Below are 25086 nucleotides of genomic sequence, written 5' to 3'. Positions count from 1 at the left end.
TATCCTGCTATCCATGCCAACTGTAGCAGAGGAAAATTTTTCCTTCTCCTCTTCTAGGTTCTTTGGCTGGCCTAATAATTAAATTGGCATAAGATAGACTAATAGGAGAAAAACAAACGTTTAGGAACATGTATACAGAGGAGACTTAGGAAAACTGAGTAACTCTCAGAAGTGGGAGAAACCATCGCCTTCTGTCCCGTCTTCGGGGAAAGATCAAAGAAGATATTAGAAATAGGGAGTTGATTATGGGCAGTTACCAGGAAAAGCACAATGCAGTAAACAAGTGTAAGGTTGTTATGCAAATCTGAGTTATTGCCTTCTATACAACGATAGACGCTAGCTTAAAACTCAACATTCAGAAAACTAAGATCATGGCATCTGGTCCCATCACTTCATGGCAAATAGATGGGGAAACAATGGAAACAGTGAGAGACTTTATTTTTTGGGGCTCCAAAATCACTGCAGATGGTGACCTCAGCCATGATATTAAAATATGCTTGCTCCTTAGGAAAAAAGCTAGTACAAACCTAGACAGCAAAAAAGCAGAAACATTACTTTGCCAACAAAGGTCCATATAGTCAAAGCTATGGTTTTTACAGTAGTCATGCATGGATGTGAGAGTTGGACCATGAAGAAGGCTGAGTGCTGAAGAATTGATGCTTTTGAACTGTGGTGTTGGAGAAGACTCTTGAGAGTCCCTTGGACTGCAAGGAGATCCAACCAGTCCATCCTAAAGGAAATCAATCCTGAATATTCATTGGAAGGACTGATGCTGAAGCTGAAGCTCCAGTACTTTGGCCACCTGATGCGAAGAGCTGACTCATTTGAAAAGACCCTGATGCTGGGCAAGATTGAAGGCAGGAGGAGAAGGGGATGACAGAGGATGAGATGGTTGGATGGCATCACCGATTCAATGGGCATGAATTTGAGTCAACTCTGGGAGATCGTGAAAGACAGGGAAGCCTGATGTGCTGCAGTTCATGGGGTCACAAAGAGGTGGACATGACTTAGTGACTGAACAACAATAACAATACAACAATAAGGGTTTCGAGAGACTGTCCCCTTCTTCCTAGTATACCAGGGAGACACATTTACAAATGTGTAGGGAATTTCCCTGATGATTGTAGAGATTGATATGTAGAGATTTCCCTGATGATTTTAAATATCTTTCACAAAGGGAAAGTCCTTCTTGATTTTCAGAGCTTCTCCCCTGTCTGCTGTTTCTTAAAAATAATCCTTATGCCAAAGAGACATATTTGGGGGTGACAAATTCTCCTCTCCTAAAGATCCAATGAGAGGAAATTTAATGTACAGGGGCCCAATCCTGGCCTTTTCCTTCTGCAGGTACCTCCCAGCTCAACTCTGAATTTCTACATAGGGGGTTCCATTGCCTATTGCCAGAGAATTCCCTGACTCCCCCACTGATAAAAAGGAAAACCACACAGGGAAGGGAGCTTGGGTTCACAGTTGTTTCAGCTTGGATGCTGCCCCCAACTGGTGGAAGATTCAACTTTTGGCTGATGAGTTAAAGCATTCTTTTCCAGCTATTAATTGAGGCCATATGCAATTTATAAACACAGTGTGCATGTTGAAATCTGCTGTTTATAGCTTGCCTGCATTTTCCTATAAACAAAAGCCATGTTTCACACAGTGGTTGAGCCCCCATTGTCATCCCCTCCAAATTCATAAAGTAATCAAAGCCTACCCATATTTCTATGGAAAGTGCCTTCAAACAGGATCAAGTGTTCACCAAGTTGTCTCCTATGTGTGAGGCACTGCAGGGCTCCTGATGTGATTCAGAGTCCTTGCCTCTCAGACAGTTATCTTTTAAGGGGAGAGAAGACATTAACATGAGTAACTTTAAAAGAAAGACTCTTAGAAGTGTCCATTGGAGGGGTGCACACAGAAAAAAGTGAAGCCCAAAGAGAGGAAGATATGACACCTGGGCAAGAGAAACCATGGAAGGCTTTAATAAAGCATTGGAATTTGAGATGAATAATGGCAGTAACAAAGAGGGTTGACTATTTTAAGGAGTAGGAACAACAGAAACCAAGACATGAAAGCAGGAACACACAACATGTGGCCTAGAAGTGGCAAATAATCCCTCATGTCAAGCCAAAATATTAGGGGACAATTCAGGTATGTCACTTGAAGATCCCTGGTTCTCCTTGACAGCAGGAACAAGGACGATCTCCTTCTCCCACCACCCTTTTTTGCAGTTGGACAACGATCCCTCTAGTTCAGGCGAGGCAGGGTGAGGGGGTACAGATGGGGAGTCCAGCAGGTTGAAGGTTGTGAGTGGCTGGAGATAGGACTCAGGGATGCAGAACAGACTTATGGATTTGGAGGCAAAGCCCTGGGTGATGTCCCCCCATGAGCAAGAAGTAGGACACTGAGGCCAGAGGTGCCCCACTTTCTCCCATTCTGCCTCCCTTCCCCTTTGTCCTCTCCTTCAACCCTGGCCAGCCCATGGGACTGGCACTGCAACAGCTAGAGGGTAAAGGGGGAAACTTCAGTGGTAGCAGCACTGGCAGAGTAGGATAGGGTTCTTTTTCCTCCCTTTCTGCCCCTTGACACTGTCATCTACTGCTGGGAGGGGTTGGGGGGTGAGGGAAGAGATGATCAGCTCTAGGAGGCAGGGGTTGATGAATAAACCCAGGCAGTTTTTCCTTCTTCTTCGCCTGTTGAAAGATGTTCTTTGTCACTGCTGGGGCCAGGCTCTAGGCCCCAGGACTGCCATGAGGGACAAATAGAGGGGGAAGTGGGCCTCCTCCATGGTGGCAGTTCCTAGGTGGCAGGCGTTTGTAGTTAGTTATACACACACCTCAAAGAAGCTCCCTGCCTCTCTCTTCTACTTATGTGTCAAGGATGCTAAGTTTGGAACATTCCCTGTGCAGTGAAAGAGAGCAGCCTACTATCACCCTAGACACAAAGGAGGCATGGGTTTCAAACTAAATTTGGTAATAGTACTGATAGCAATTAAATAACTAGCATTTGTGGAGGAAATGCTACGTGGCTGGCACTGAACCTTCCTTATCTCATTTAATCCTCACAGTACAAGCACTATAGATGTAAGCCCTGAAGTCAAACCAACCTGAGTTTAAGACTTAGCCCTGCCACTTTGTCGCTCCAGCACAGTGCTTGACACAGAGTAATAAACATGAATACATATGAAATAAACATGAATCAATTAACCAGTCCATTTATATTACTAATCCATATTCATTAATATCACAATGTATATTGGTGTTCACACACACAGTGCTATGACGACGTATTATTATCTTCATCTTATTAATGAGGAAATTGAGGTCCCCTAAGGAATTGGTGCAAGTTTACACAGCTAGCAAGTGGCAGAACCTAAATTCAAAACCAATTGTCAAGAGTTTCTGTTGGGATGATGAGAAAGTTATGGAAAGGAATAGTAGTGACGGTTGCACAGCATTGTGAATGTGTTTAACATACTGAATGCTACACTTACAAATGGTAAAAATGGTAAATTTTATTTTATGTGTATTTTTATTGTTTTTCAGTTGCTCAGTCGTATCTGACTCTTTGCGATCCCAGGGACTGCAGCATGCTAGGCTTCCCTGTCCATCACCAGCTCCCAGAGCTTGCTCAAACTCATGTCCATCGAGTCAGTGATGCCATCCGACCATCTCATCCTCTGTCATCCCCTTCTCCTCCTGCCTTCAATCTTTCCCAGCTTCAGGGTCTTTTTCAATGAGTTGACTCTTTGCATCAGGTGGCCAAAGTATTGGAGCTTCAACTTTGGCATCAGTCCTTCCAATGAATATTCAGGATTGATTTCCTTTAGGATGGACTGGTTGGATCTCCTTGCAGTCCAAGACACTCTCAAGAGTCTTCCCCAACACCACAGTTCAAAAGCATCAGTTCTTCAACACTCAGCCTTCTTTATCTCTCGTCCATACATGACTACTGTAAAAACCATAGCTTTGACTAGACGGACCTTTGTCAGTAATGTCTCTGCTTTTTAATTTTGTCATAGGTTTTTTTCTAGGTTTTTCATAGCTTTTCTTCTAAGGAGCAAGCGTCTTTTAATTTCAAGGCATATTTTACCACACATTAAAAAAAAAAATAGCTGTCAGAAGCTAGGCTTTAAACCACAGTGTTAAATATACTGCCTCTCGATGAACATTAATTCAGTGCCTATTGTTCATAAGGCCCTCCAGTATCATAGAAAAAGCACTAAATTTTCAGTTAAAAGACCTCTGTTCAAAACCACATCTGCTTCTTACTCATTGTGTTATCAGCGAGTGACTAAGTCTGGGTTCTCGAGCGGAAAGGGGAACCAAGTTCTGGGCAAGCCCCTCACCAAGAGTTCCCAGCAGTTGCAGACAGACAGGTCTCCTGTTATGCTGCTGACTGACCTTGAGGAGAGGGGGGTCTAGTCAGCTTTGAGCCCCTACGAGGAAGGTAATTAAAGTTTGAGCCCGTTTACCCATTCTTCCTTATTCCTTTCACCAAAGTGAAATGTGACCACGACTGGATAGGAACTTCTATGAGGAAGTGAGACAGCTACTGATACGGGAACTTGAGAAGGGCCTCCTTGGAAAGGGGAAGGAAGATGAGTTCATATTGAGATAGATCATTCTTGGGGGGAGTAAAACTAGATAAAGTCAGTATTTTCACATGCTGTAGGAAACAAACCCACACCGCAAGCAATGCTGGTAGCTATTTTTCCTGCAGAAGTGGATCACTCTTTATCCAAGCTTCTTTGGAAAGAAAACCTAAGTCCCCTTCAATCTTTTGGGTCCCTCTATGGCTTTGCACATACTCAGTGGAGAGAAGAAATATTCAATAAGTAGCTGAGTCCCCAGATATACCATGATGCTATACGAGGAGATGACACAAGAGGAAATCCACCCTCCTTCCCATTTTCCAGACCACAACCTCCATGCCCTTAATTTCTCTAAAGCTGTCGCTAGACTTTCCAGGATGGAAAAATATGACCAGCGGATGCTGCCCTCTTTTGGAAAATTCTGCCTCCTCAGAGGTTGCACAGCCATATGTAGCTTCTAGAAAAACTTTGTGGGTTAATGGTTTGAAGCCCATGACACATGTTCTTAATAAGAACAATTCAGAGTGCCAGGTTACCAACTGAAATGCATTCATCCTGAGAGGAGGACATGCAGAGCCCCAAGGCAGAGCAGGTCCGTTACCTCCTCCACACAGGACAGACAGTCCTATTACAGCCTGGAGGAGAAGCACAGGATGCATCAGTTTTATTTTCCCCATCCTGGCCCCATTAACTATGCTCAGTCTGTCCAGAGGAATCCAGGTATGTAATAGCCCAGCAACATTGGGTGCCCGTGTTCTTATTTGTTCTTTCAGCTCCACTTCAGCCGTCTTATTTACCAAGCATCTTGGTCTCTGGAACCTAATTGACTCAGCTTGTTGACTCCTGATACTCCCCCTCAGTCTCTCTCTGTTCCTATGCCCCATTTTCAAGAGTTCTTCAATCTGGATCTCAACAAGCTCTCTTCAAATTCTGTTAGTTTCCCCACAGCCTCACACACTCACCTTCTGCCCATTCCCTTATTTTTTTTTTTTTTATTTTAAATTACCAAAGTCCCTGAAGTAGAGGACTAGTTTATTTTTGGTATTAATGTGACTAACAATAGTTCTCATTATTTTGACTTATCCTTTTTCAAACTTACTTGCTCAGAAAGTTACAAACCCATACAGTTTCTACCAAGTCCCACTAACCATTAAGAAAGGACTTATAACAATAAAAGTTATGTGCACATGAAAAACCAGAGTAGAAAAATGTCATTCAGAGGTATAATACAAAGAGAAAGAAGACTTTCTGTGATTTAAATAATGTTTCATGTCCATGATTCAGGAATGCTTCTATTGGGAGCTATGAAATCAAGGTGAGAAAACTTTGGTATCCAAATTGGATGTTCGGGTTCTCTGCCATGCCATTTTGGGCTAGGCCTGAGGAGGAGGAAGAAATTCTCAATTCCAGATCAGTCGCCAGTCCCAGGGTCAGGAGTGAGGACTAAGTACAAACATACTCAAGGTCTGACCTTGGACAACAGTGGGACAACCTGGGAAACTACTCACTTGAGTCAGGCTGGCTGTGAAGAGCCAGGTCAGCTCTGTTGCAGGCAGGGCCTTTATGCTACAGACCCTCAGAAGACTAGGCATTTTATGTGAGAGGCTGATATAGCTGGAGTTAGGTGACTTAAAAGGTTGTAACTCACAAGGATGGAAGTAATAGCCCTTAACACTATGCTTCAGATAATTGACATGACTCCACCTATAGGGCAGTAGGACTAAGTAAATTCCTAATAACTGAGGTTAGGCAGGATCTTAGGTCATAACTCATAGAAGAAGCTATAGGTTCTACTGTATAAAATACATGTACAGTATAGATCCAAGAGGCTGGGACACTTAGAGAGTGTGGCAGAATACATGGTCTTCAAAGATCTGCTTCTCTTTTGCTGAGAAGGTCTTGTCACATATTGGACAACTCAAACTAGGGGTCTGCAGGTGCTGCTCCAAGGCCAAGTTGTGATCAAAAACATCATCAGGAAAGTCTGATTTGCAGGTGGGGCATTTCTTGATGGAGAGCAGGCTTGGGGCAGAACTTTCTTGGATACCAGAATATGGGTTTCCAAAGACAAGTCCTGGGTCTTGTCTTGTACCTTGATTCGAAGTGGGCACTTGATATGACAAAGAGTCACAGTCCAGACCCATGTAACTCAGCAGTCTGCTGTTCTCTCTCTTCAAAAAATCATTTTCTTCTTCCATTTTCTCTTTCTCTCTCTGTAGAACATTATATGTCATCTTGTTCTCACTCAGTCCTTTTGACAGGTCCATGTTCTGGTCCATTAACTCCTGTTGTTTCTTCGCTGCAGTAGTTTCTCTCTGCTTCATCTCCTCCACTGTCTACTCGAGCTTCTTCTGGTGCTCCCTCTGCTCAGTTAAACTGAGAAAGAGCTGGCCATTTTCCTCTTGCAGGTGCTCCAGCTGCTCCGTCTTATCTTGAACTCCCTGAACAAGCTTCTCCATTTCTTTCCCTTGATTTGACAGCTGAGCCTGAAGCTGATCCACCCTGACTCCCATCTTCTCATTTTCTGAGGACATCTTCTGGTTTTGTTCTTTCAGTTGAAGCAGCTCCATCTCCCAACAGTCCTTCTGTTCTTTCATTGTCTGTTCCAACTTCTTATTGATGCTTTTCAGGGTTTCCAGCTCCTCCTGCTTCTTTTGGAGCGTGGCCTGCATGTCTGAGTTTTGCTTCTGGAGGCTGACACAGCTGTCCTTCAGCTCCCGGTTTTCTTTGCAAAGCTCCTTGTTGTGCTGCTCAATTTCTTCCACCTCACCCTGAGTGGTAACAACCAGGATGTCCTCTTCATTTTCTGGACGGAACTGGAAAGGGATACTTGCTCCCCGGACCACACCATCCTGATCCACATAGCAGAACTGGTAATACTCGTCATCCTTGGGCAGGTAATAAGCTTTGAACTGGACTTCCTGCTGTTTGGCTGATTCACTGTTTAGGTCGACGGGCAAAGTAACCCACATGAAGGTGTAGTACTCGTGGGTTGTCTTCCATCCAACTCTAAAGATGCCAATCCAATCCTTTCGACGGGGAATGAAATGTTGCGTGAGGGTGTAATAGCACGTGATGTCCCCCCCAGGGATGTAGAACTTCTCCACACTGTTAAAGATGACCTGAGAGAAATGACAGTGGTCCAGCAAGACAGCTGATGTGGGGGGATCTTCTACTGTCTCTTCCATGGTAGGGGTCCAGGGGCTGCAGCCAGCGGCAGTGCAATAGCAACAGGTGCCCATTCCTTTAGACGGGGTTGACCTGCTCCCTCAGGTTGGGGATACCAGAAACCACCTATCACCCACTCAAGAGCATTACTGCAGTGTCTTGTGCTTCAGTGTCAATCAAGGAAATTGTGGGACTCTTCTCACAATCTTGTTGACCTACCCCCTCACCACCACTGGTGCTGCTACTCCAGAGATTAACAAGGGTAGGTTAACAAGGGTTAATCTCTGAGGTGGCAGATACAGTTATGACTGGAAACACTGGGTTCTAAGAGTCCTGAGGGAATGCTGCATAAATCATATTTCTTGTTTCCTTGTTGGCAGAAAGGCCATACAGTGGGACCATGTTTTTGCAAACAGGAATATATTGGAATTTTGTTGGAATAATGTGGCTTATGCTAGAATTTTCCAGATTTTGCTTGAGATTTCCAAACTGTTTTAAGAAACATTCTATGGCTCCACCTGCTAAGGTATAATCAAGTCTGTAGGAAACCAGGTTAGTTTTGCTTCCTGAAGCAACAGGGGCTGCAGTTGGAGGGGAATGAACTGGCAACCCAATTCTTCAAGGTCTCAAAGGATCAATGTGCAATGAATTGCCTAGATCAGCTGAGCCTGGGAGCCCTTGGGAGCTAACAGATTTTACTTGAACTGTTAGAAGGCTGTCCCACATCTCCTGGGCACAGCAGATCCTCCCATGAGGGTTCAAGGGATGATGCAATTTATGTAGTTGGCTGCCCCCTCGTGTCCACAGAGCAGTAACAACAGCAGGCAGGGCAGCTAAGCTTCTGTTAGGAATGGCAGCAGGGCATAAAAGTGCTAGGCTAAGGTGTTGTGAGCCTGAAATTCAGCCTGTCCTCTCCTCAATGCACAGGGCTCCTTCCACCAGGAGGCTGACCTCTTTCTCTAGTTTTTCTGCCCACAGTGTTCATTTTTTCCAACTCTTATTTAGAAATCTCCACATCGCCTACTTGCTTGCTTTCCTGATGGCTCAGATGGTAAAGAATCTGCCTGCAGTGCAGGAGATCCGAATTTGATCCCCAGGTTGGGAAGATCTCCTGGAGAAGGGAATGGTAACCCACTCCAGTATTCTTGCATAGAAAATCCCATGGATAGAGGAGCCTGGCGGGCTACAGTCCCTGGAGTTGCAAAGAGTTGGACACGACTAAGCAACTGAGCTCGAACACACAAGTGCTTCTCTGTGGTCTTTCCCCTCCAATTGACACATAGGTGCACATGACCTGGATGCAGCTATCCTGCTGCTGCTGCTAAGTCACTTCAGTCGTGTCGGACTCTGTGCAACCCCATAGACGGCAGCCCACCAGGCTCCTCCGTCCCTGGGATTCTCCAGGCAAGAACACTGGAGTGGGTTGCCATTTCCTTCTCCAATGCGTGAAAGTGAAGTCGCTCAGTCGTGTCCAACTCCTAGCGACCCCATGGACTGCAGCCTACCAGGCTCCTCTGCCCGTGGGATTTTCCAGGCAAGAGTACTGGAGTGGGGTGCCACTGCCTTCTCTGGCAGCTATCCTACTAAGGCCAAAGTTCAAGGGAGATGGAGATGTGAAATAGATTGAACCTGGGTCCCTGAATGACCATGTGGAGCTGAATACCCCTGCATACTTGAATTACTCACTCTCATCGTTATCTGAGAGAGAAATTTCCTTAAGCCACAGAACTATTGTTGAGTCCTTTTGTTACAGCAGTCAAGGAGTATCCTAATTAACAAAGTGATCAATGAAAGGATCTTTGTATGAATAACTAAATGGAGAAGTAGTCATCCACCTAAACAACATTTTGGTAGATATTATTCCATTCGGCCTCAAATCAGCCTGGACTAACTGACAGAACCACTTCTGGGCCATTTGGGAAAAAATGCTTAAGTGTTCAAGTGGGATTTCTTAAAAGACAAGCATGATGCCAAGCAAGGTCCTAGGCTTGGAGGCTTCCAGGATGATTAATGTTGTCTGGCAATTCTTAGTTTTCCAGAAACTATCCCAATGATTCATGCTCTGTTTCTTACCCAGAGAAATAATTCATCTCAAAAGACGAAAACTATTTGTCTGGTGCCTGCCCAGTGACCATATTCCTGCCTCCAAAAAGCCTACTCATACCCCAATCTTGATGAATCTCAATCCAGCCAGATCTATACCCTCAAAACCAAAGCCTAATATATACATGCATCCTGCCCAAAGAGATTTCATGCATTGCAACTGCCACCTTTATGCCTGTCTCAAGGCAGTTGGTGCCAGTGTGGAAATGAGAGCTGTAAGTGATCAACTCTCCTTTTGAAGTTCAGGAGCACAGCCATTAGGAGCCCAACAACCCCTGTCTTTAGATCACTTCATCTTAGGGAAGCCAAGGTAGACCCTAAAACTGAGCCCATGCCAGAAGAGGTGGATCACCTTCAAGCAGTTTTATTTTTCTATCCCATACATAGCAAGAAGAGCAAGCTACCGAGAAGACCCTGTAGTTGAAAAGTTAAAGAGACAGTCTAATTGAGCCCATTCTGGAAAGTCCTCTGGACTGTTAACTTCATAGTCATCCATTAAGTTCATCTATGAACTTCTGTCAGCCCTACCTACAAAAATATCCTGAATCCATCTGCTTCTCTCCATCTTCACTCAGTTCCAAACCAAACTACCAGAATTTCTGGTACAATGGTTGCAATAAAGAGAGAAATACTGGTCCGCCACAATGGACCTCTAACTGGTCTCCCTGCTTCCATGCTTGTCTCTACACAACCACCACGATGATGAGTTAGAAAATAAATCAGTTCGTGTGACTCCTTTCCAGTGGTTTCCACTAAGGGCTTGTCCACTAAGCTCCAGAAACACTGGCCTTTTTTAAAACTGAATTTTTTATTGAGATCAATGCAAAATCACATGCAGTAGTAAAAATAATACAGAAAGATCCTTGCACACTTGGCCCGATTTCCCTCAATGGTAACACTTTGCAAAACTATAATATCACAACCAGGATATTGGTACACTGATACAATCCACTAATATTATTAAGATTTCCCCCATTTTACTTATATTCATGTGTGTTAGTTACCTGTGACTGCTCGTGTATCCACTCTCACAGTCAAGATACCAAACGGTAATTCCCACAATGAGGCCACAAGGATCTCTCGTGTGTTGTACTTTTATAACCACACTCGCTTCCCTCTCCTACCCACTTGCTGAATCATGGGCAACCACTAATCTGGTCTCCATTTCTCTAATTTTGTCATTTCAAAGACATTATACAGATGGAATTGAATAGTATGTCACTTTGAAACACTTTTTTTTCCATTGAACATGACTTTCTAGAGATTCATCTAGGCTGCTACATGTAACCATAATTTACTCCTTCTTATTGTTGAGTTGTATGCCATGATACTGATGGTGCTTCAATTTAACCATTCACCCATGGATGGCATTTGTATTGTTCTTGAACATTCACGTACAGGTCCTATGTAAATATGTTTTCATTTCTCTGGAATAAATGCTCAAAAGTATAGTTGCTAGGTCTTATTGTAAGGACATGTTTAAGATTTTTGGACATGTTTAATTTTTAAAGAAGTTGCCAAATTGTTTTCCAGAGTGACTGTTCCATTTTATATTCCCACCAGTGATACAATAAACTCACAACTCTTTCCATGGGTTATTAGATCCTAGACAATCTGGCCTCTGCTTAGCTCAGGTCTGGAAGTAACACACATCACTTCCACTCATATGTTATTGGTGAAAAGTCAATTATACTGCCACTCTAATTGCAAAAGGGCTAAGGACTAGAAAGGGAATTACTAGCTAGGCAGCCATGTCCCAGTGACAAATCGATTATCATAGAGGTAAAGGAGTAGATTTTAATGAGCAGTCTCTGCCACATATTACTAAGTTCCTTTACCTTCCCTTCTTTTAATTATCATTGTCAGATTGTGCTATACCTTTTGTTTTAACTATCAAATATGATTTATAAAACTCATGAGGAAAGTGATTGTTGTATGTGCCCATATTTCTGCTCTAGCCGTTGTATTTTTTTTCCTGATGCTCCAATATTCCTTCTTTTACAATTTTCTTACTGTTTAAATAAACTTCCTTTAGGCATCATTAAGGATTGGGTCTGCTAGCAAACAATTATTTTGGATATGCTTCATCTGTAATTGCTTTTATTTCTTACTCATTCCTGAAGGACATTTTTGCAGGTATAGAATTTTCCCTTGACAGTTCTTCTCTGCCAACACTTGTAAAATGCATCACTTCATTCCTGTCTTTGTGGTTTCTGATAGAAATCTGATATAATTTGAATTGGCCTTCTCCTATATGTAATTTATTGGGGTTTTTTCTGGCTGCTCTCAAGATTTCTTCTTTGTCTTTAGTTTCAGAAGTTTAATTATGATGTGTCTTGGCATGGATTTTGTTGGGTTTATCTTGCTTGGGGTATGCTCAGCTTCTCAAATTTGAAGGTTTGTATTACCTCTCATCAAATTTGAGGAGTCTTTAGCCATTATTTTTTCAAATGTTTTTTCAGCTCCAAAAGGAGAAAAGAACTTCTCTCCTTCAGGGCCTCTGATGATAAGAATGAATGTTAAATATTTTGTTATCATCTCACAGATTCACAAAGATCTCATCATTTTCAGTCTTTGTTCTGTTATTCAGAAAGGGTAAATTGTATTGATCTGTTCTCAAGTTCACTGGTTCTATCCTCTGTTATCTCCGTTCTGCTATTGAGTCTATCCAGTGAATTTTTCATTTCTGCTATGTGCTTTTCAGTTCTATAATTTCCCTTTTTTTGGTAACTTCTGCTTGTTTGCTACAATTTTAACTTGTTTCTGGGGAATTTGCACTGTTGAAACATTTTTATGATGCTTTCAAATCTTGGTCAGATAATTCCAACATCTGATTACTCTCAATGTTGTTGTCAATAAATTGTCTTTCTAATTCAAGGTATGTTGTTTGTTCTTGGTATGATAGGTGATTTTCAATACCAGCTGAACATTTTGCCTATTAGGAGACTCGAACGTTTGTGCTTGTGAGTGCTCAGTCATGTCCAACTGTTGTAACCCTATGGACTGTAGCCTGCCAGGCTCCTCAGTCCATGGGATTCACCAGGCAAGCATACTGGAGTGAAAAAGTAGAATACTGGAGTGAGTAGCCATTCCCTTTTCCAGGGGATCTTCCTGACCCAGGGATCAAACCCGAATCTCCTGCATTGCAGGTGGATTGTTTATCACTCAGCCACCTGGGAAACCTCTAGGAGACTCTAGAGATTATGTAAATCCTCAAGTTTGTCAGACAATTACCCTGTTTAGGTTTAGCACACAGGTACTAGAATATTCTTGTGGGCTGTGATTCCAATGGTAGTTTAAGTTTCAGTCTATGAAGTCAGCATCAGAAAGGTCCAGCTGAGGTAAGAAGGCATCCTCCCCATGAGCAGAGCAGCAGCAAGGAATCTAGGCATGCTGAAACAGGTGAACAGGAACATCCAAGAAAGGAGGGAAGTTAGAGAGCAAGAGAAAGTCAGGCTTCTAGCCTTAGAAGTGGAGGCACAGGGCAAGCTAGGTAATAAGATAGGGATCCAGGTATCAGGTCTGAGCTTCGAAGAGTACTTACCTTAGGAGCAAAGCCCAGGTACTAGAGACAAGGTGAAAAATTAGCCTCTAAGCAGCTAACTAAAGCTTCTTATTCAATGTCCCTCATCCAACAGCACTATTGATCTGGGACAGAAGCTATTAATAGGTAGGAAGTACGGGAAGATGAAGGTTGTGTATAAGCAGAGCCATAGAGACAGTGGTTAAAAGGATGGGCTCTGCAGCTAGAAAGCTCTATGTCTTACATGTTGTGTGGTCTTCGGCAAATTGTTGAGGCTCTCTGAGCCCCCATTTCTACAAAGAAGAAAGTAATAATAACACCCAGAGGAAGGATAGAATGAGAACTTCTATTGAAAGAATTGAGCCCAGTGCCCAGCACATGGTAAGTGCCCCATAAATATGAACTAATTATCTTACCCCTTGCTTGACTCTGACCTTGAATAATGCAAGCCCCTTCTCAATAACTCCCTAACTAGTGACAGTGAAAACAGGAGCCTTCAAGGTTGCTTAAAAGTTACAAAATCTCATTCTAGGGGATATGTTCATTGATATTCTTACCACCTTTTCTTACAGACAGCATCAGAGGCCGAGATTTATGTAATGTGAACAATTTAAAATAATAATTTCGGTAAGCATACACAGAGCCAGCTTTCAATTACTCACTCTAATGGACAAGATCAGAGTCATGTGTAATCCAGAACTGCCAGATCCAAAGTCATCTCTGTTTGGCTTGGAAATGGACTGGATGCCCTTCTTCTGCAGCACATTTGCTTTCTGGATTCTTTTCTGCTTTGGCTAATAATAAAATAAATGTACATTCTCTAAGCACACTAGCTGGCAGCAAGTGAAAATACACAAATATTCCTGGGGAAAGGGGGAAGCTGAGATCAGGGTATCAAATTTGTTGCAATGAACAAAGGATTTACTTTACATTTGTTTAGTGGTTCTCAAGTTCAGAGGAGATAGAAAATCACATGTGGAACTTGTTAAAAATGCACCGTCACAGCCCCAACCCTTAAAATTTTGATACAGTAGCTCTGGGTTGGAAGTGGGACTCAGAACTATGCTTTTCTTTCTTATTGTGATAAAAATACAGAGCGTTAGGGACTTGCCTGTCTGTCCAATGGTTAAGACTCCATGGTTCCAACACAGGGGGTGGGAGTTTGATCCCTGGCCGGGGAACTAAAATCCCACATGTGACATGGCATGATCAAAAAATAAAAGATACTTAATTTTTTAAAAAGATATTTAAAATATACATTAAATTTACCATCTTAACAATCTTTATGTGCACAGTTCAGTAGTGTTGACTATATTCACATTGTTGTACAATAGACTGTAAGAACTTTTTCATCTTGCAAAACTGTAATTTGACATCTGTTCGACATTAATTTCCCCTCTGCTCCTTCCCAGCCCTCAGCATCTATTTTCTGTTTTTATCATTCTGCCTACTTAAGATACTTCATGTGAGTGGAATCACACATTTATTCTTTTGTGACTGATTATTTCACTTGGCATAATGTCCTTGAGTTTCATCCATGTTGTAAATGTGGCAAGATTTCCTTCCTTTTTCATGCTGAATAATATTCTATTGTACGGACATACCACATTTTCTTTATCTACTCATCTGTCAATGGATGTGCTTTTCTAATAAACACCTTGGGCAATTGTTAAAGCTGGACCTCATACCACAACTTGAAAATAATAATGTAGATCATAAACTTTAAGCCTGGAAAGGCCTTCACATAAGAATCAGGTATCATATGATCCTGCTGTGATTTTACAGGTGAGAAAGCTGCATTCCAGGGAGGAAAACTGATCTGTTCAGTGTCATAAGACTAATGGTGGAATGGAGGTGGGACTTAGGTCTCCAGCTCTTCATATAATGAACCAGGCAGAGGCAATAATGGAGGCCTCTGAGGAAGAATGAAGAGAGAGAAGGGCAGACAGAGGACAGAATTATGGAACTTGGGGTGTGTCCACATTAGATGGGGTGGGAGAACACAACAAGAATAGAGAAAATGCATGAAGTAAACTGCTGTTGCTGTTGTTACTTAAAAAAAAAACTTTTTATTTTGTATTGAAGTATAGCTGATTAACAATGCTGTGATAGTTTCAAGTAGACAGCAAAGGTACTCAGCTATACATATACATGTATCCATTCTCCCCTGAACTCCTCTCCCATCCAAGCAGCCACATAACATTGAGCAGAGATCCCTACGCAATACAGTAGGACCTTGTTTGTTATCCATTTTAAATATAGCAGCGTGTACATGTCGATCCCAAACTCCCTGACTATCCCTTCCCCCCATCCTTCCCCCACCCCTGCTCCTAACCATAAATTCATTCTCTAAGTCTGTGAGTAGATGAAGCAAACTTCTTGAACCTTGGCTCTTCTCTTCAGAACCTTCTAGCCCAGCATTTCTCAAATGACCATATACCTGGGTCAATCTGGCCACTCATTAAATTAAGTGCAGATGCACAGACTTTCTGATTTAGTTGCTCTGAGTGAGGGTTCAAGTTTCTGCATTAATTTTTTTTAAGTAGGCACATAGAGTGGTTCAAATGAAAAAGTGAAAAAATCAAAAGAAAAAATTATAGCTTGGAAAACTGCTTGTCTAAACTTCTAAGCTCTTGAAGGTTTGCTGCCAAGCTGCTTTAAAGAAATGTTGAAGTCATTGATAACTCCAGAGTCCCCTTAGTCAATGACTTGGGACCAGCATTGGAGTCTGATAACCCATCCACTGCTGGGATGGAGTGCTCTGTCTGGATAGCAGAAATATGGCATGCTGCTTAAGGATGCAGAATTTCAAGCTGTGTTGGTCTGGGTCCAAATCCTGTCTCTGCTATTTGTTAACTAAGTCATCTCAGGCAAGTTCTAGGTTATTTTCCTCTCTGAGCTTGTCTCCTCATTTGCAAAGAAATTCACTTTCCTCTCTTCTTGCCTCATAAGATCATTTGAGGGTGGTACCTAAATAGCATTTAGTAACCACTCAAACCCGGTTTAAATTATTACTGTTTCTTGGTTGTTTAGATGGTGGATCCTTTGCTCAGGTTTAATCCTCTGAAGATCCTACAGGAGTTAGAGTGAACAACAGTACCCATTGATCGAGGACAGGGAGGTCTCCCAGGACGAACAACTTTCAGTGCTAAAAACCAAGACTGTCCAAGGGAAATTGTGATGATCAGTCACTCTAAAAGCAGACCTTAATTTTATTTTTTGGCCGCACCATGCAGCATGTGGGATCTTAGTTCCCTGACCAGATATTGGACCCGTGTCCCCTGTATTAGAAGCAAAGAGTCTTAACCACTGGACCACCAGAGAAGCCTCCAAAGGTAGACACTTTTGAAGCTCTTCAAGTACTTCAAAATAATCGCTGAAAGTTATCTTAGAGTCTATATGTTGTTGTTGTTGTTCAGTCGCTAAGTCATACGGACTGCAGCACACCAGGCTTCCCTGTCCTTCACTATCTCCCAGAGTTTGCTCAAACTCATGCCCATTGAGTGGCTGATGCCATCCAACCATCTCATTCTGTCGCACCCCTTCTCCTCCTGCCCTCAATCTTTCCCAGCATCAGGATCTTTTCCAATGAATCAGCTCTTCAAATCAAGTGGCCAAAGTATTGGAGCTTCAGCTTCAGCATCAGTCCTTCCAATAAATGTTCAGGGTTGATTTCCTTTAGGATTGACTGGTTTGATCTCGTTGCAGCCCAAGAGACTCTCAAGAGTCTTCTTCAGCACCACAGTTCGAGAGCATCAATTCTTCCATGCTCAGCCTTCTTTATGGTCCAACTCTCACATCTGTACATAATTACTGGAAAAACCATAGCTTTGACTATATATCAATTACCTTTTCTAGCTAAAATTTCTAACTTGGGAGACTTGGAGAGAAGCTCATAGGGGGAACACATTTCTCGGCTCCCTGGAAATCCCTGTATCTGAAATGTGCCCAGCTCTGCTGTGTGTATTTCTAGACTAGGTGATATATTTCTTTTGGTAAACATGTAGCCATGTGTTTTTTATTTTATTTGATTGCATCAGGTCTTCCTTGTGGTGCAGGCTCTAGAGGACTTAGGCTTAGCTGCCGCGAGACATATGGGGTCTTAGTTCCTCCACCAGGGATTGAACTTGTGTTCCCCTGCGTTTGAAGGTGGATTCTTAACCACTAGACCACCAGGGAAGTCCCCAGATGTGTGTTAACAGGACTTGGAGTAGTCTTACAATGCTCTTTGCTCAGTCGCTCAGTGATGACCATCTCTGTGGCCCCATGGACTATAGCCCACCAGGCTCCTCTGTCCATGGAATTTTCCAGGCAAGAATAATGGAGCTGGTTGCCATTTCCTCCTCTAGGGAATATTCCTGACCTTGCTTTGTCAGGCAGGTAGTTTTTTGTTTGTTTGTTTTTTTCTTTTTTTACCACAAATGCCCTCTGGGAAACCCCACAATGCTCTTTGGTAGCTCAATAAATGTTAGATGAATAACTGGCTACCAATCAATATGTCAAGACTTGAGTGTTTTGGAGCCTTGATTTATGAAATATGATTTTTAAGTCATTCCCTTCTCAAATAACAATTTCCTCCCTCGCACAGCACTAATTCTCTCTTAATGTGGCCTCCCAGAATAAAGGTTTGATACATTGCAGCCACCATGCTTCTCAGGTAGCACTCACAGTAAAGAACCTACATGCCAATGCAGGAGATGTTAGAGATGTGGATTCAGTCCCTGGATTGGTAAGATCCCTTGGAGTAGGAAATGGCAACTCACTCCAGGATTCTTGCCCGGAGAGTCCCATGGACAAAGGAGCTTGGTGGGCTATAGTTCATAGGGTCACAAAGAGTTGGACATGACTGAAGTAACTTCACACACATGCATGCACAAGGCAGTCAAAACATCCTTGGGATGGCTGTAAGGAGCATTTGTGGAGTTTCTGAATTTGGCCAGGTCATCTGAGATGCATGTATGTGATATGAACACACATACATCATACATATTATTTACCTCAACAATGCCAAGCTAAAGTCATATATCACATGCAGCTATGTTCCAGGTGGGACTAGACCTTTGCTGTCCACATATTTTCATAGGACAGTGCTTTGGACCTGTTAGAGTGGCTGAGGGTTGAAACTGGCTTTTCTTTTAAAGATCTACTGTATTTTCTCAGACTAGGATTGTCATCTTCCATTCACCACTAGATGGCCCATCAATCAAATAAAAAAAATTATCCCTTCATTCGGAAAAAAGTTTCCCACAATCATTTGAGTATCGCCATCATGAATTTGAGCCATATCACAGCACACTACTATATACTTTTAAAATATTTTTCTTTAAATTGACAATTTTTAACTTAAATATGCTTATTTTAGAAGTAAACTGGAAGATGAGGGGTAGAAAAAAGAGAGGTATATTTCAACACAATGGCCCCAAAGTGAAAGAGCTGCACCAAATATTAATGGGAAAGGATAATGGGTCTGAAGCTGATGATCCAGAACTCAAGGGACTCAGATCAATAGCAGAGAGATGGAGGGAGCAGATGAGAAAAAAAGGAATTGCAAAACTGAGAGAGAGGGGCTTCCCTGGTGGCTCAGTGGTAAAGAATTCACCTGCCAATGCAGAGGACATGGGTTTGAGCCCTGGGCCAGGAGTATCCCACATGCTGCGGAGCAGCTGGGCCCGTGCCCCACAGCTGCAGAGCCTGTGCTCTGGAGCCCATGTGCCACAACTGCTGAAGCCCAAGCATCCTGGAGCCTGTGTTCTGCAATAAAAGGAGTCATCACAATGAGAAGGCAGAGCACTGCAACTAGACAGTGGCCCCCACCTGCTGCAACTAGAGAAAAGCACCCACAGCAATGAAGACCCAGCACAGCCAAAAATAAAATAAATAAGGAGTGTGTACGTGAGAGGCTTCCCAGGTGGCACAGTGGTGAAGAGTCTGCCTGCTGATGCAGGAGACAAAGGAGACTCGAGTTCGATCCCTGAGTCAGGAAGATCCCCTGCAAGAGGAAATGGCAACCCACTCTAGTATTCTTGCCTGGAGAATGGCATGGACAGTGGAGCTGTTGCAGAGTCAGACACTACTGAGAAACTGAGCATACACATATAAGAGGCAGGGAATTATAATTTTAAAAAACAGAGGGAAAACCAGGGCAAAAGATAGGATGAGGAAAGCATAGAACCTAGGGGATAGGGAGGAGCTGAGACAAATACAGAAAAGTTGGTATAAGAAATTTATATAAGGTGAGGCTGCTGCTGAGTTTGGCAAGCCAGAGGCCAAAAGAAAGGGGGAGCCTAAGGAAGAGGCATGGGGGTGGATGCTGAGGAGTACAAGGAGGTGTACCTGACACTGGGCTGCCTAGCCGGTTTCCATCCCTTCCTCCTTCTTTTGGGGGAACATTGGGAAACACTGTTCAGTAACCAAGCCCCAAATTGTGGCCCAACAGACCACAAACTTGCAAATGCCTTACCTACGGACCATGTGACCGTGTGTGTTTGGGAATTCAGAGTTGTTTGGATTTTAGAAAAAGTATGGCACCCCACTCCAGTTCTCTTGCCTGGAAAATTCCATGGCCGGAGGAGCCTGGTAGACTGTAGTCCATGGGGTCGCTAAGAGTCGGACATGACTGAGCGACTTCACTTGCACTTTTCACTTTCATGCATTGGAGAAGGAAATGGCAACCCACTCCAGTATTCTTGCCTGGAGAATCCCAGGGACGGGGGAGCCTGGTGGGCTGCCATCTATGGAGTCGCACAGAGTCAGACACGACTGAAGCGACTTAGCAGCAGCAGCAGCATACAGTATGTACTCAACACTAAGTAACATAACCAGTATGGTCTGGGGCAATACCTCGTAATCAAACATATTACTATTTCTGCTGTGAAATGCATGGTTGCTCACAGAGTGGGACAGATGGAGATTATGAAATAGCTTTAGGTCAGTCCAGGTTAGGTTTTGTGATCAGAAGAATTTTGACGCCAAACTTAAAAAAATCTCTTGACTTTTAGAGCTTTTTGAACTGTGTGAACTGCTTATGTCTAAATTTTAAATCTGGGTCATGGATACCTGGATGTTTATCATATTAATTTATACCTTTTTATATATCTGAAATGTCAATTTGGGGAGGTGCAAAAGTAGACTTTAATGCAAATAACATTTCAGTAAAGTAAGCTTCAAATTTGAAGAATTGGTATCATACCATCTTTTCTCTGATGGTAGTACATTTAAATTAGACATTGATGGGATTTTTCTGGTGGTCCAGTAGCTAAGATATTCCATGCTCCCAGTATGGGAACCCTGGGTTCACTTCCTGGTCAGAGAACAGGTTCTAGTCAGGAACTAGGTCCAGTTGCCGCAACTAAGATCCAGGGCAGCCAAATAAATAAATAAATACTTTTTAAAAAATAAATTAGACATTGATAACATAATTATAATTGATAGCACATTTTGCATGTCACAGAAATTGCCTTTTTTACTTAATAATTTGAACATTTTTATCTATTAGTATGAATATATAGTCATGGCATTCTTTACATATTATACATATTAAGTAAGAGTATGTATGCTTGCCTCTGTTATTCATTTTTTTCTTTCTTTTTTTTAAATTGAGGTAGAGTGGATTTATATAAGTCTCAGGTATACAATGTAGTGATTCACAATTTTTTAATGAAAGATTGATTTTTAAAACCTTTGCATCCCATAGGCTTGTGTCTGTTTTAAGAGGGCACGTAACACAGTACTGGCTTCATAGCAGACTTACTAAATACTTGTTGAATTGAATCAACTTGACCTAGCCCTCTCACACTATTGTTCATTATCCTTGCCTTAGAAAAAGCAACAGATGCTCTGCTGGTTAGGGAGGTTAGTCTGGTTTTGAATACAAATAAGAAGTAAGCTGGAACAAGGACCGCCCTAGGAAAAAGCCATTCATTCTTTCATTCAATAATTCAACAAATACTTATTGAGGATCACTCTGAACCTAGCACTGTGCTAGAGGCTGAAAAGGCATGGGGGACAACACACGAAAAGTATTTCCTCTCCATGATTGAGAAATTCATGGCCTGATGGAGGAGATGAGCTTCTCCCACCTTCCTGTGATTTAATGGGCTGAGTGCCACAGGAGAGGCACCGAGGGCAATGAAGTCTCCATATGCCAGGCATATGGACACCTGTGCGTGCCTGGAGATCTTAACAGAGGAGCTGGGAGTACCACAGTCCCCACTCTGCTACCATCTAAAATGGCAATCTGCTCTCTCTGCTCCCTTGAGGACTTGGGTCTTCATTAGATTAGATTTCTGAGGTTCTTAGAGCTTCCTCTCCACCCAAGAAGAGTGGAAAACCATGGCTAAAGGCTTCCCAGTGCTTACAGAGTATCATTTTAGATGGCTCCTGGGGCTATTTATCATGGTCTCCAGGATGATATTCTAAAACAGTCCCTGAACTGACAGCCCCTGCTCCAGACAGTCCCGCTCCAACAATTCCCTTGAGAAAATACCCTCATAACTCTACAGTCCTCAGAAAAGACTTCCTGAAGCCCAGAGGTTGCAGAAGTTCTCCAATGACTGAGGGTCTTGGTTTCTGTCTTCTTTGATCCTAGCCAGACTCAGCTCAGCCCAGGTCTACACTGTGATGTGGGCCACCAGATTCTTACCTGAGGATAATAAAGAAAGTTGATGTATGCAGCTGTGTACCCGTCTCATAGAGTTAGTGTCAGGATTAAATCAGATTATCCAAATAAAGTGGTTAGTACTCAAATATTAGATCTTATTATTTACTACTACTATCCTGGTCAAGGAGTACTCCAGTTCCAGTAAATTCCACCCATAGATCTAGATCTCTAAGAGGCCGACACCTGTGGGATCAAAGGTTCTGTTTGCAAAGAGGAAATGGTACTCAACTCCAAGGTCTAGAAATTCCATGATGGTACATTCATAGCTGAGAGAAGGAGGCTGCGGTGGGGACCCCCACCCCCACTCCATTCCAGTGACACGATTATTGTGAAGACCACCAATGACCTCTTTCTTGGTCAATTCAATGGATCATTTTCAACCCTTATCTTCTGTGACCTCGTCTTTCAGCAGGCAACACTGGCACTGTTTAGGTTTCCTTCTTTCCATGAGATGTGGTTTTGGCTTGTATGCAACCACACCCTCCAGGTTTTCTTCTTTCTCTCTGGCCACTCCTTCTGATTCTCCTTCACAGGCACTTCTTCCTCCAGCCATCTCTTCACTGCTGGTGACCATCAGGGTTCTTCCCTAGGCAACCTTCTCTTCTCATTAGACCTATTCTCCTCAGGTAATCTTATCCACACCCATGCTTCAGTGACCCATATGCTGATGACTCTTAAATCTCTAGCCCAGATCTCTCTTTTGAGCTCCACACCCATAGATCCAATTGCCAACTGAACATTTCCTCATGAATGTCTTACCAGCACCTCAAATTCCACATGGTCTTAATTCAACTCACCATCCTCACCTCATCTCCATGAAGAACCTTGCTCCTCCTCCTATGTTCCCTAGTTCTGTCTCTGTCATCAGCTGCATCTAATCCATGTGGAGGTGGCTCTACTTCTAGAATATACCCTGCATGAATCCACTGCTCTTCATTTCCATTGAAAGTGAAAGTGTTAGTTGCTCAGTTGTGTCCAGCTCTTTGTGACCCCATGGTCTGTAAACCACCAGGCTCCTCTGTACATGGAATTCTCCATGCAAGAATACTGGAGTGGGTTGCCATTCATTTTCATTAGCACCACCCGAATAGCACCATCTCTCACTTGTAACAGCTTTCTAATGAGTGTCATTCCCTTCTGCTTTTCTCCTCTGCTGTCCATTCCCCACACTAAAGTTGGAAGGAATGTTCTGAAACAGCAAAGATGATCAGGTCACTCATCTGCTTAAAATCTTTTGACAACACCTTAGAGTTTTTGGGTAATAATAATAAAAGCTTGTATTCATATCTTGCTTATATGTGCTGGGTATTCCTCTGAGATATATATTGCCAACATTCAATGAAGAACCAAGACCTGGCAACTATGTGAGTAAGCTTGAAACTAGATTGATTAACCAGCTCTAGTCAAATCTTGAGATGGCTGCTTCAGCCAACAGTTTAATTGCAACTTTAGCCCAAATTACCTAAATAAATCACTCCCACGTTCCTGATTCTTAGCAACTATGTGAGATAATAAGTGCTTGTTGTTTTAAACAGACTAGTTTGGGGGAAATTTGTTACATAGTGATGGATAACTCATTCAACACTCTAGTATATGTCCTCAAACTTTATTCATTCATTCATTCAACCAAACAACCAATAACTACATAATGAGTACCAAGTATGAAAAATCAGTTTAGTTCAGTTCAGTTGCTCAGTCAAAGAAGTAATTTTCATATTTGGTGCTAGTACGAGCACCAAATATGAAAATTACTTCTTTATCCACATCGCCACGTTTGTCTCACCCCCCCAACCCCATGAGAGTGATCTGAGTTTTCATGTTTTGGTGCTTTTGTGCTGCCCAAGGCTATCCTTTGCTTCTTTTTTTATCCCAGCCACCTTCCAGTCTTCCTCAAAGTAGGATTACTGTATAGCTCTCAGTCTAAGTTACATGCTTCATTTTTGTGCTGTTAATTTTTTTTAATTATTTTTTTATTGAAGCATAATTACTTTGCAGAATTTTGTTGTTTTCTGTCAAACCTCGACATGAATCAGCCAAAGGTATAGATAAATCCCCTTCCTTTTGAACCTCCCTCCCATCTCCCTCCCCATCCCACCCCTATAAATTGATACAGAGCCCCTCTTTGACTTTCCTGAGCCATAGAGCAAATTGCTGTTGGCTATCTATTTTACATATGGTAATGAAAGTTTTCATGTTACTCTTTCCATACATCTCACCCTTTCTTCCCCTCTCCCCATGTCCATAAGTCTACTCTCTATGTCTGTTTCTCCATTGCTTCCTGGTAAATAAATTCTTTGGTACCATTTTTCTAGATTCCATATATATGTATTAGAATACAGTATTTATCTTTCTCTTTCTGACTCCTTCAATCTGTGTAATAGGTTCTAGGTTCATCCATCTCATTAGAATGACTCAAATTCATTCCTTTTTATGGCTGAGTAATATTCCATTGTGTATATGTAGCACAACTTCTTTATCCATTCATCTGTCAATGGACATCTAGGTTGCTTCCATGTTCTAGCTATTGTAAATAGTGCTGCAATGAACAATGGAATACACGTGTCTCTTTCAATTTTGGTTTCCTCATGGTATATGCCTAGGAGTGGGATTGCTGGGTCATATGGTGGTTTTATTCCTAGTTTTTAAAAGAAATCTCTATATATCTTCCATAGTGGCTGTATCAATTTACATTCCCACCAACAGTGCAAGATTGTTCCCTTTTCTCCACACTCTCTCCAGCATTTACTATTTGTGGACTTTTTGATGATGGCCATTCTGACCAGTGTCAGGTGGTAACTCATTGTAGTTTTAATTTTCATTTCTCTAATAATGAGTGATGCTGAGCATCTTTTCATGTGTTTGTTAGCCATCTGTATTCTTCCTAGCCATCTGTATTCTGGGTAGATTCTTCCTACCCAGCAACATGGAATATTTCTCCATCTGTCTATGTTGCCTTTGATTTCTTTCATCAGTGTCTTATAATTTTCTGCATACAGTCCTTTTGTCTCCTTAGGTAAGTTTATTCCTAGATATTTAATTCTTTTTGTTGCA

At 42.4% G+C, this 25086-nt stretch overlaps 1 protein-coding gene and 1 long non-coding RNA gene across 2 annotated transcripts; one reads left to right on the top strand and one right to left on the bottom strand.

Annotated features, from left to right (window-relative positions):
* The first annotated feature begins 590 nt into the window (after positions 1-590).
* On the top strand, positions 591-25086 carry LOC122435465. The gene is made up of 3 exons (XR_006267675.1): positions 591-601; positions 10043-10045; positions 24940-25086. It is a non-coding gene; the product is annotated as an uncharacterized LOC122435465 (long non-coding RNA).
* LOC122435464 (calcium-binding and coiled-coil domain-containing protein 2-like) lies at positions 5594-7770 on the bottom strand. Its single transcript, XM_043459659.1, has one exon. It carries the CDS (start codon positions 7768-7770, stop codon positions 6919-6921), a length of 852 nt encoding a protein of 283 aa, XP_043315594.1. The 3' UTR covers positions 5594-6918.

This window comes from Cervus canadensis, chromosome X (genome assembly GCF_019320065.1).
Source record: "Cervus canadensis isolate Bull #8, Minnesota chromosome X, ASM1932006v1, whole genome shotgun sequence".
Lineage (NCBI taxonomy): Eukaryota > Metazoa > Chordata > Mammalia > Artiodactyla > Cervidae > Cervus > Cervus canadensis.
Note: the sequence above shows the minus strand (reverse complement) of the source record. Positions and strands in the feature narration are given on the sequence as shown.

Bases quoted from the DNA above. Each gene is read 5' to 3' on its own strand.
- LOC122435464 (XM_043459659.1), bottom strand. From the start codon at position 7,770: ATGGAAGAGACAGTAGAAGATCCCCCCACATCAGCTGTCTTGCTGGAC.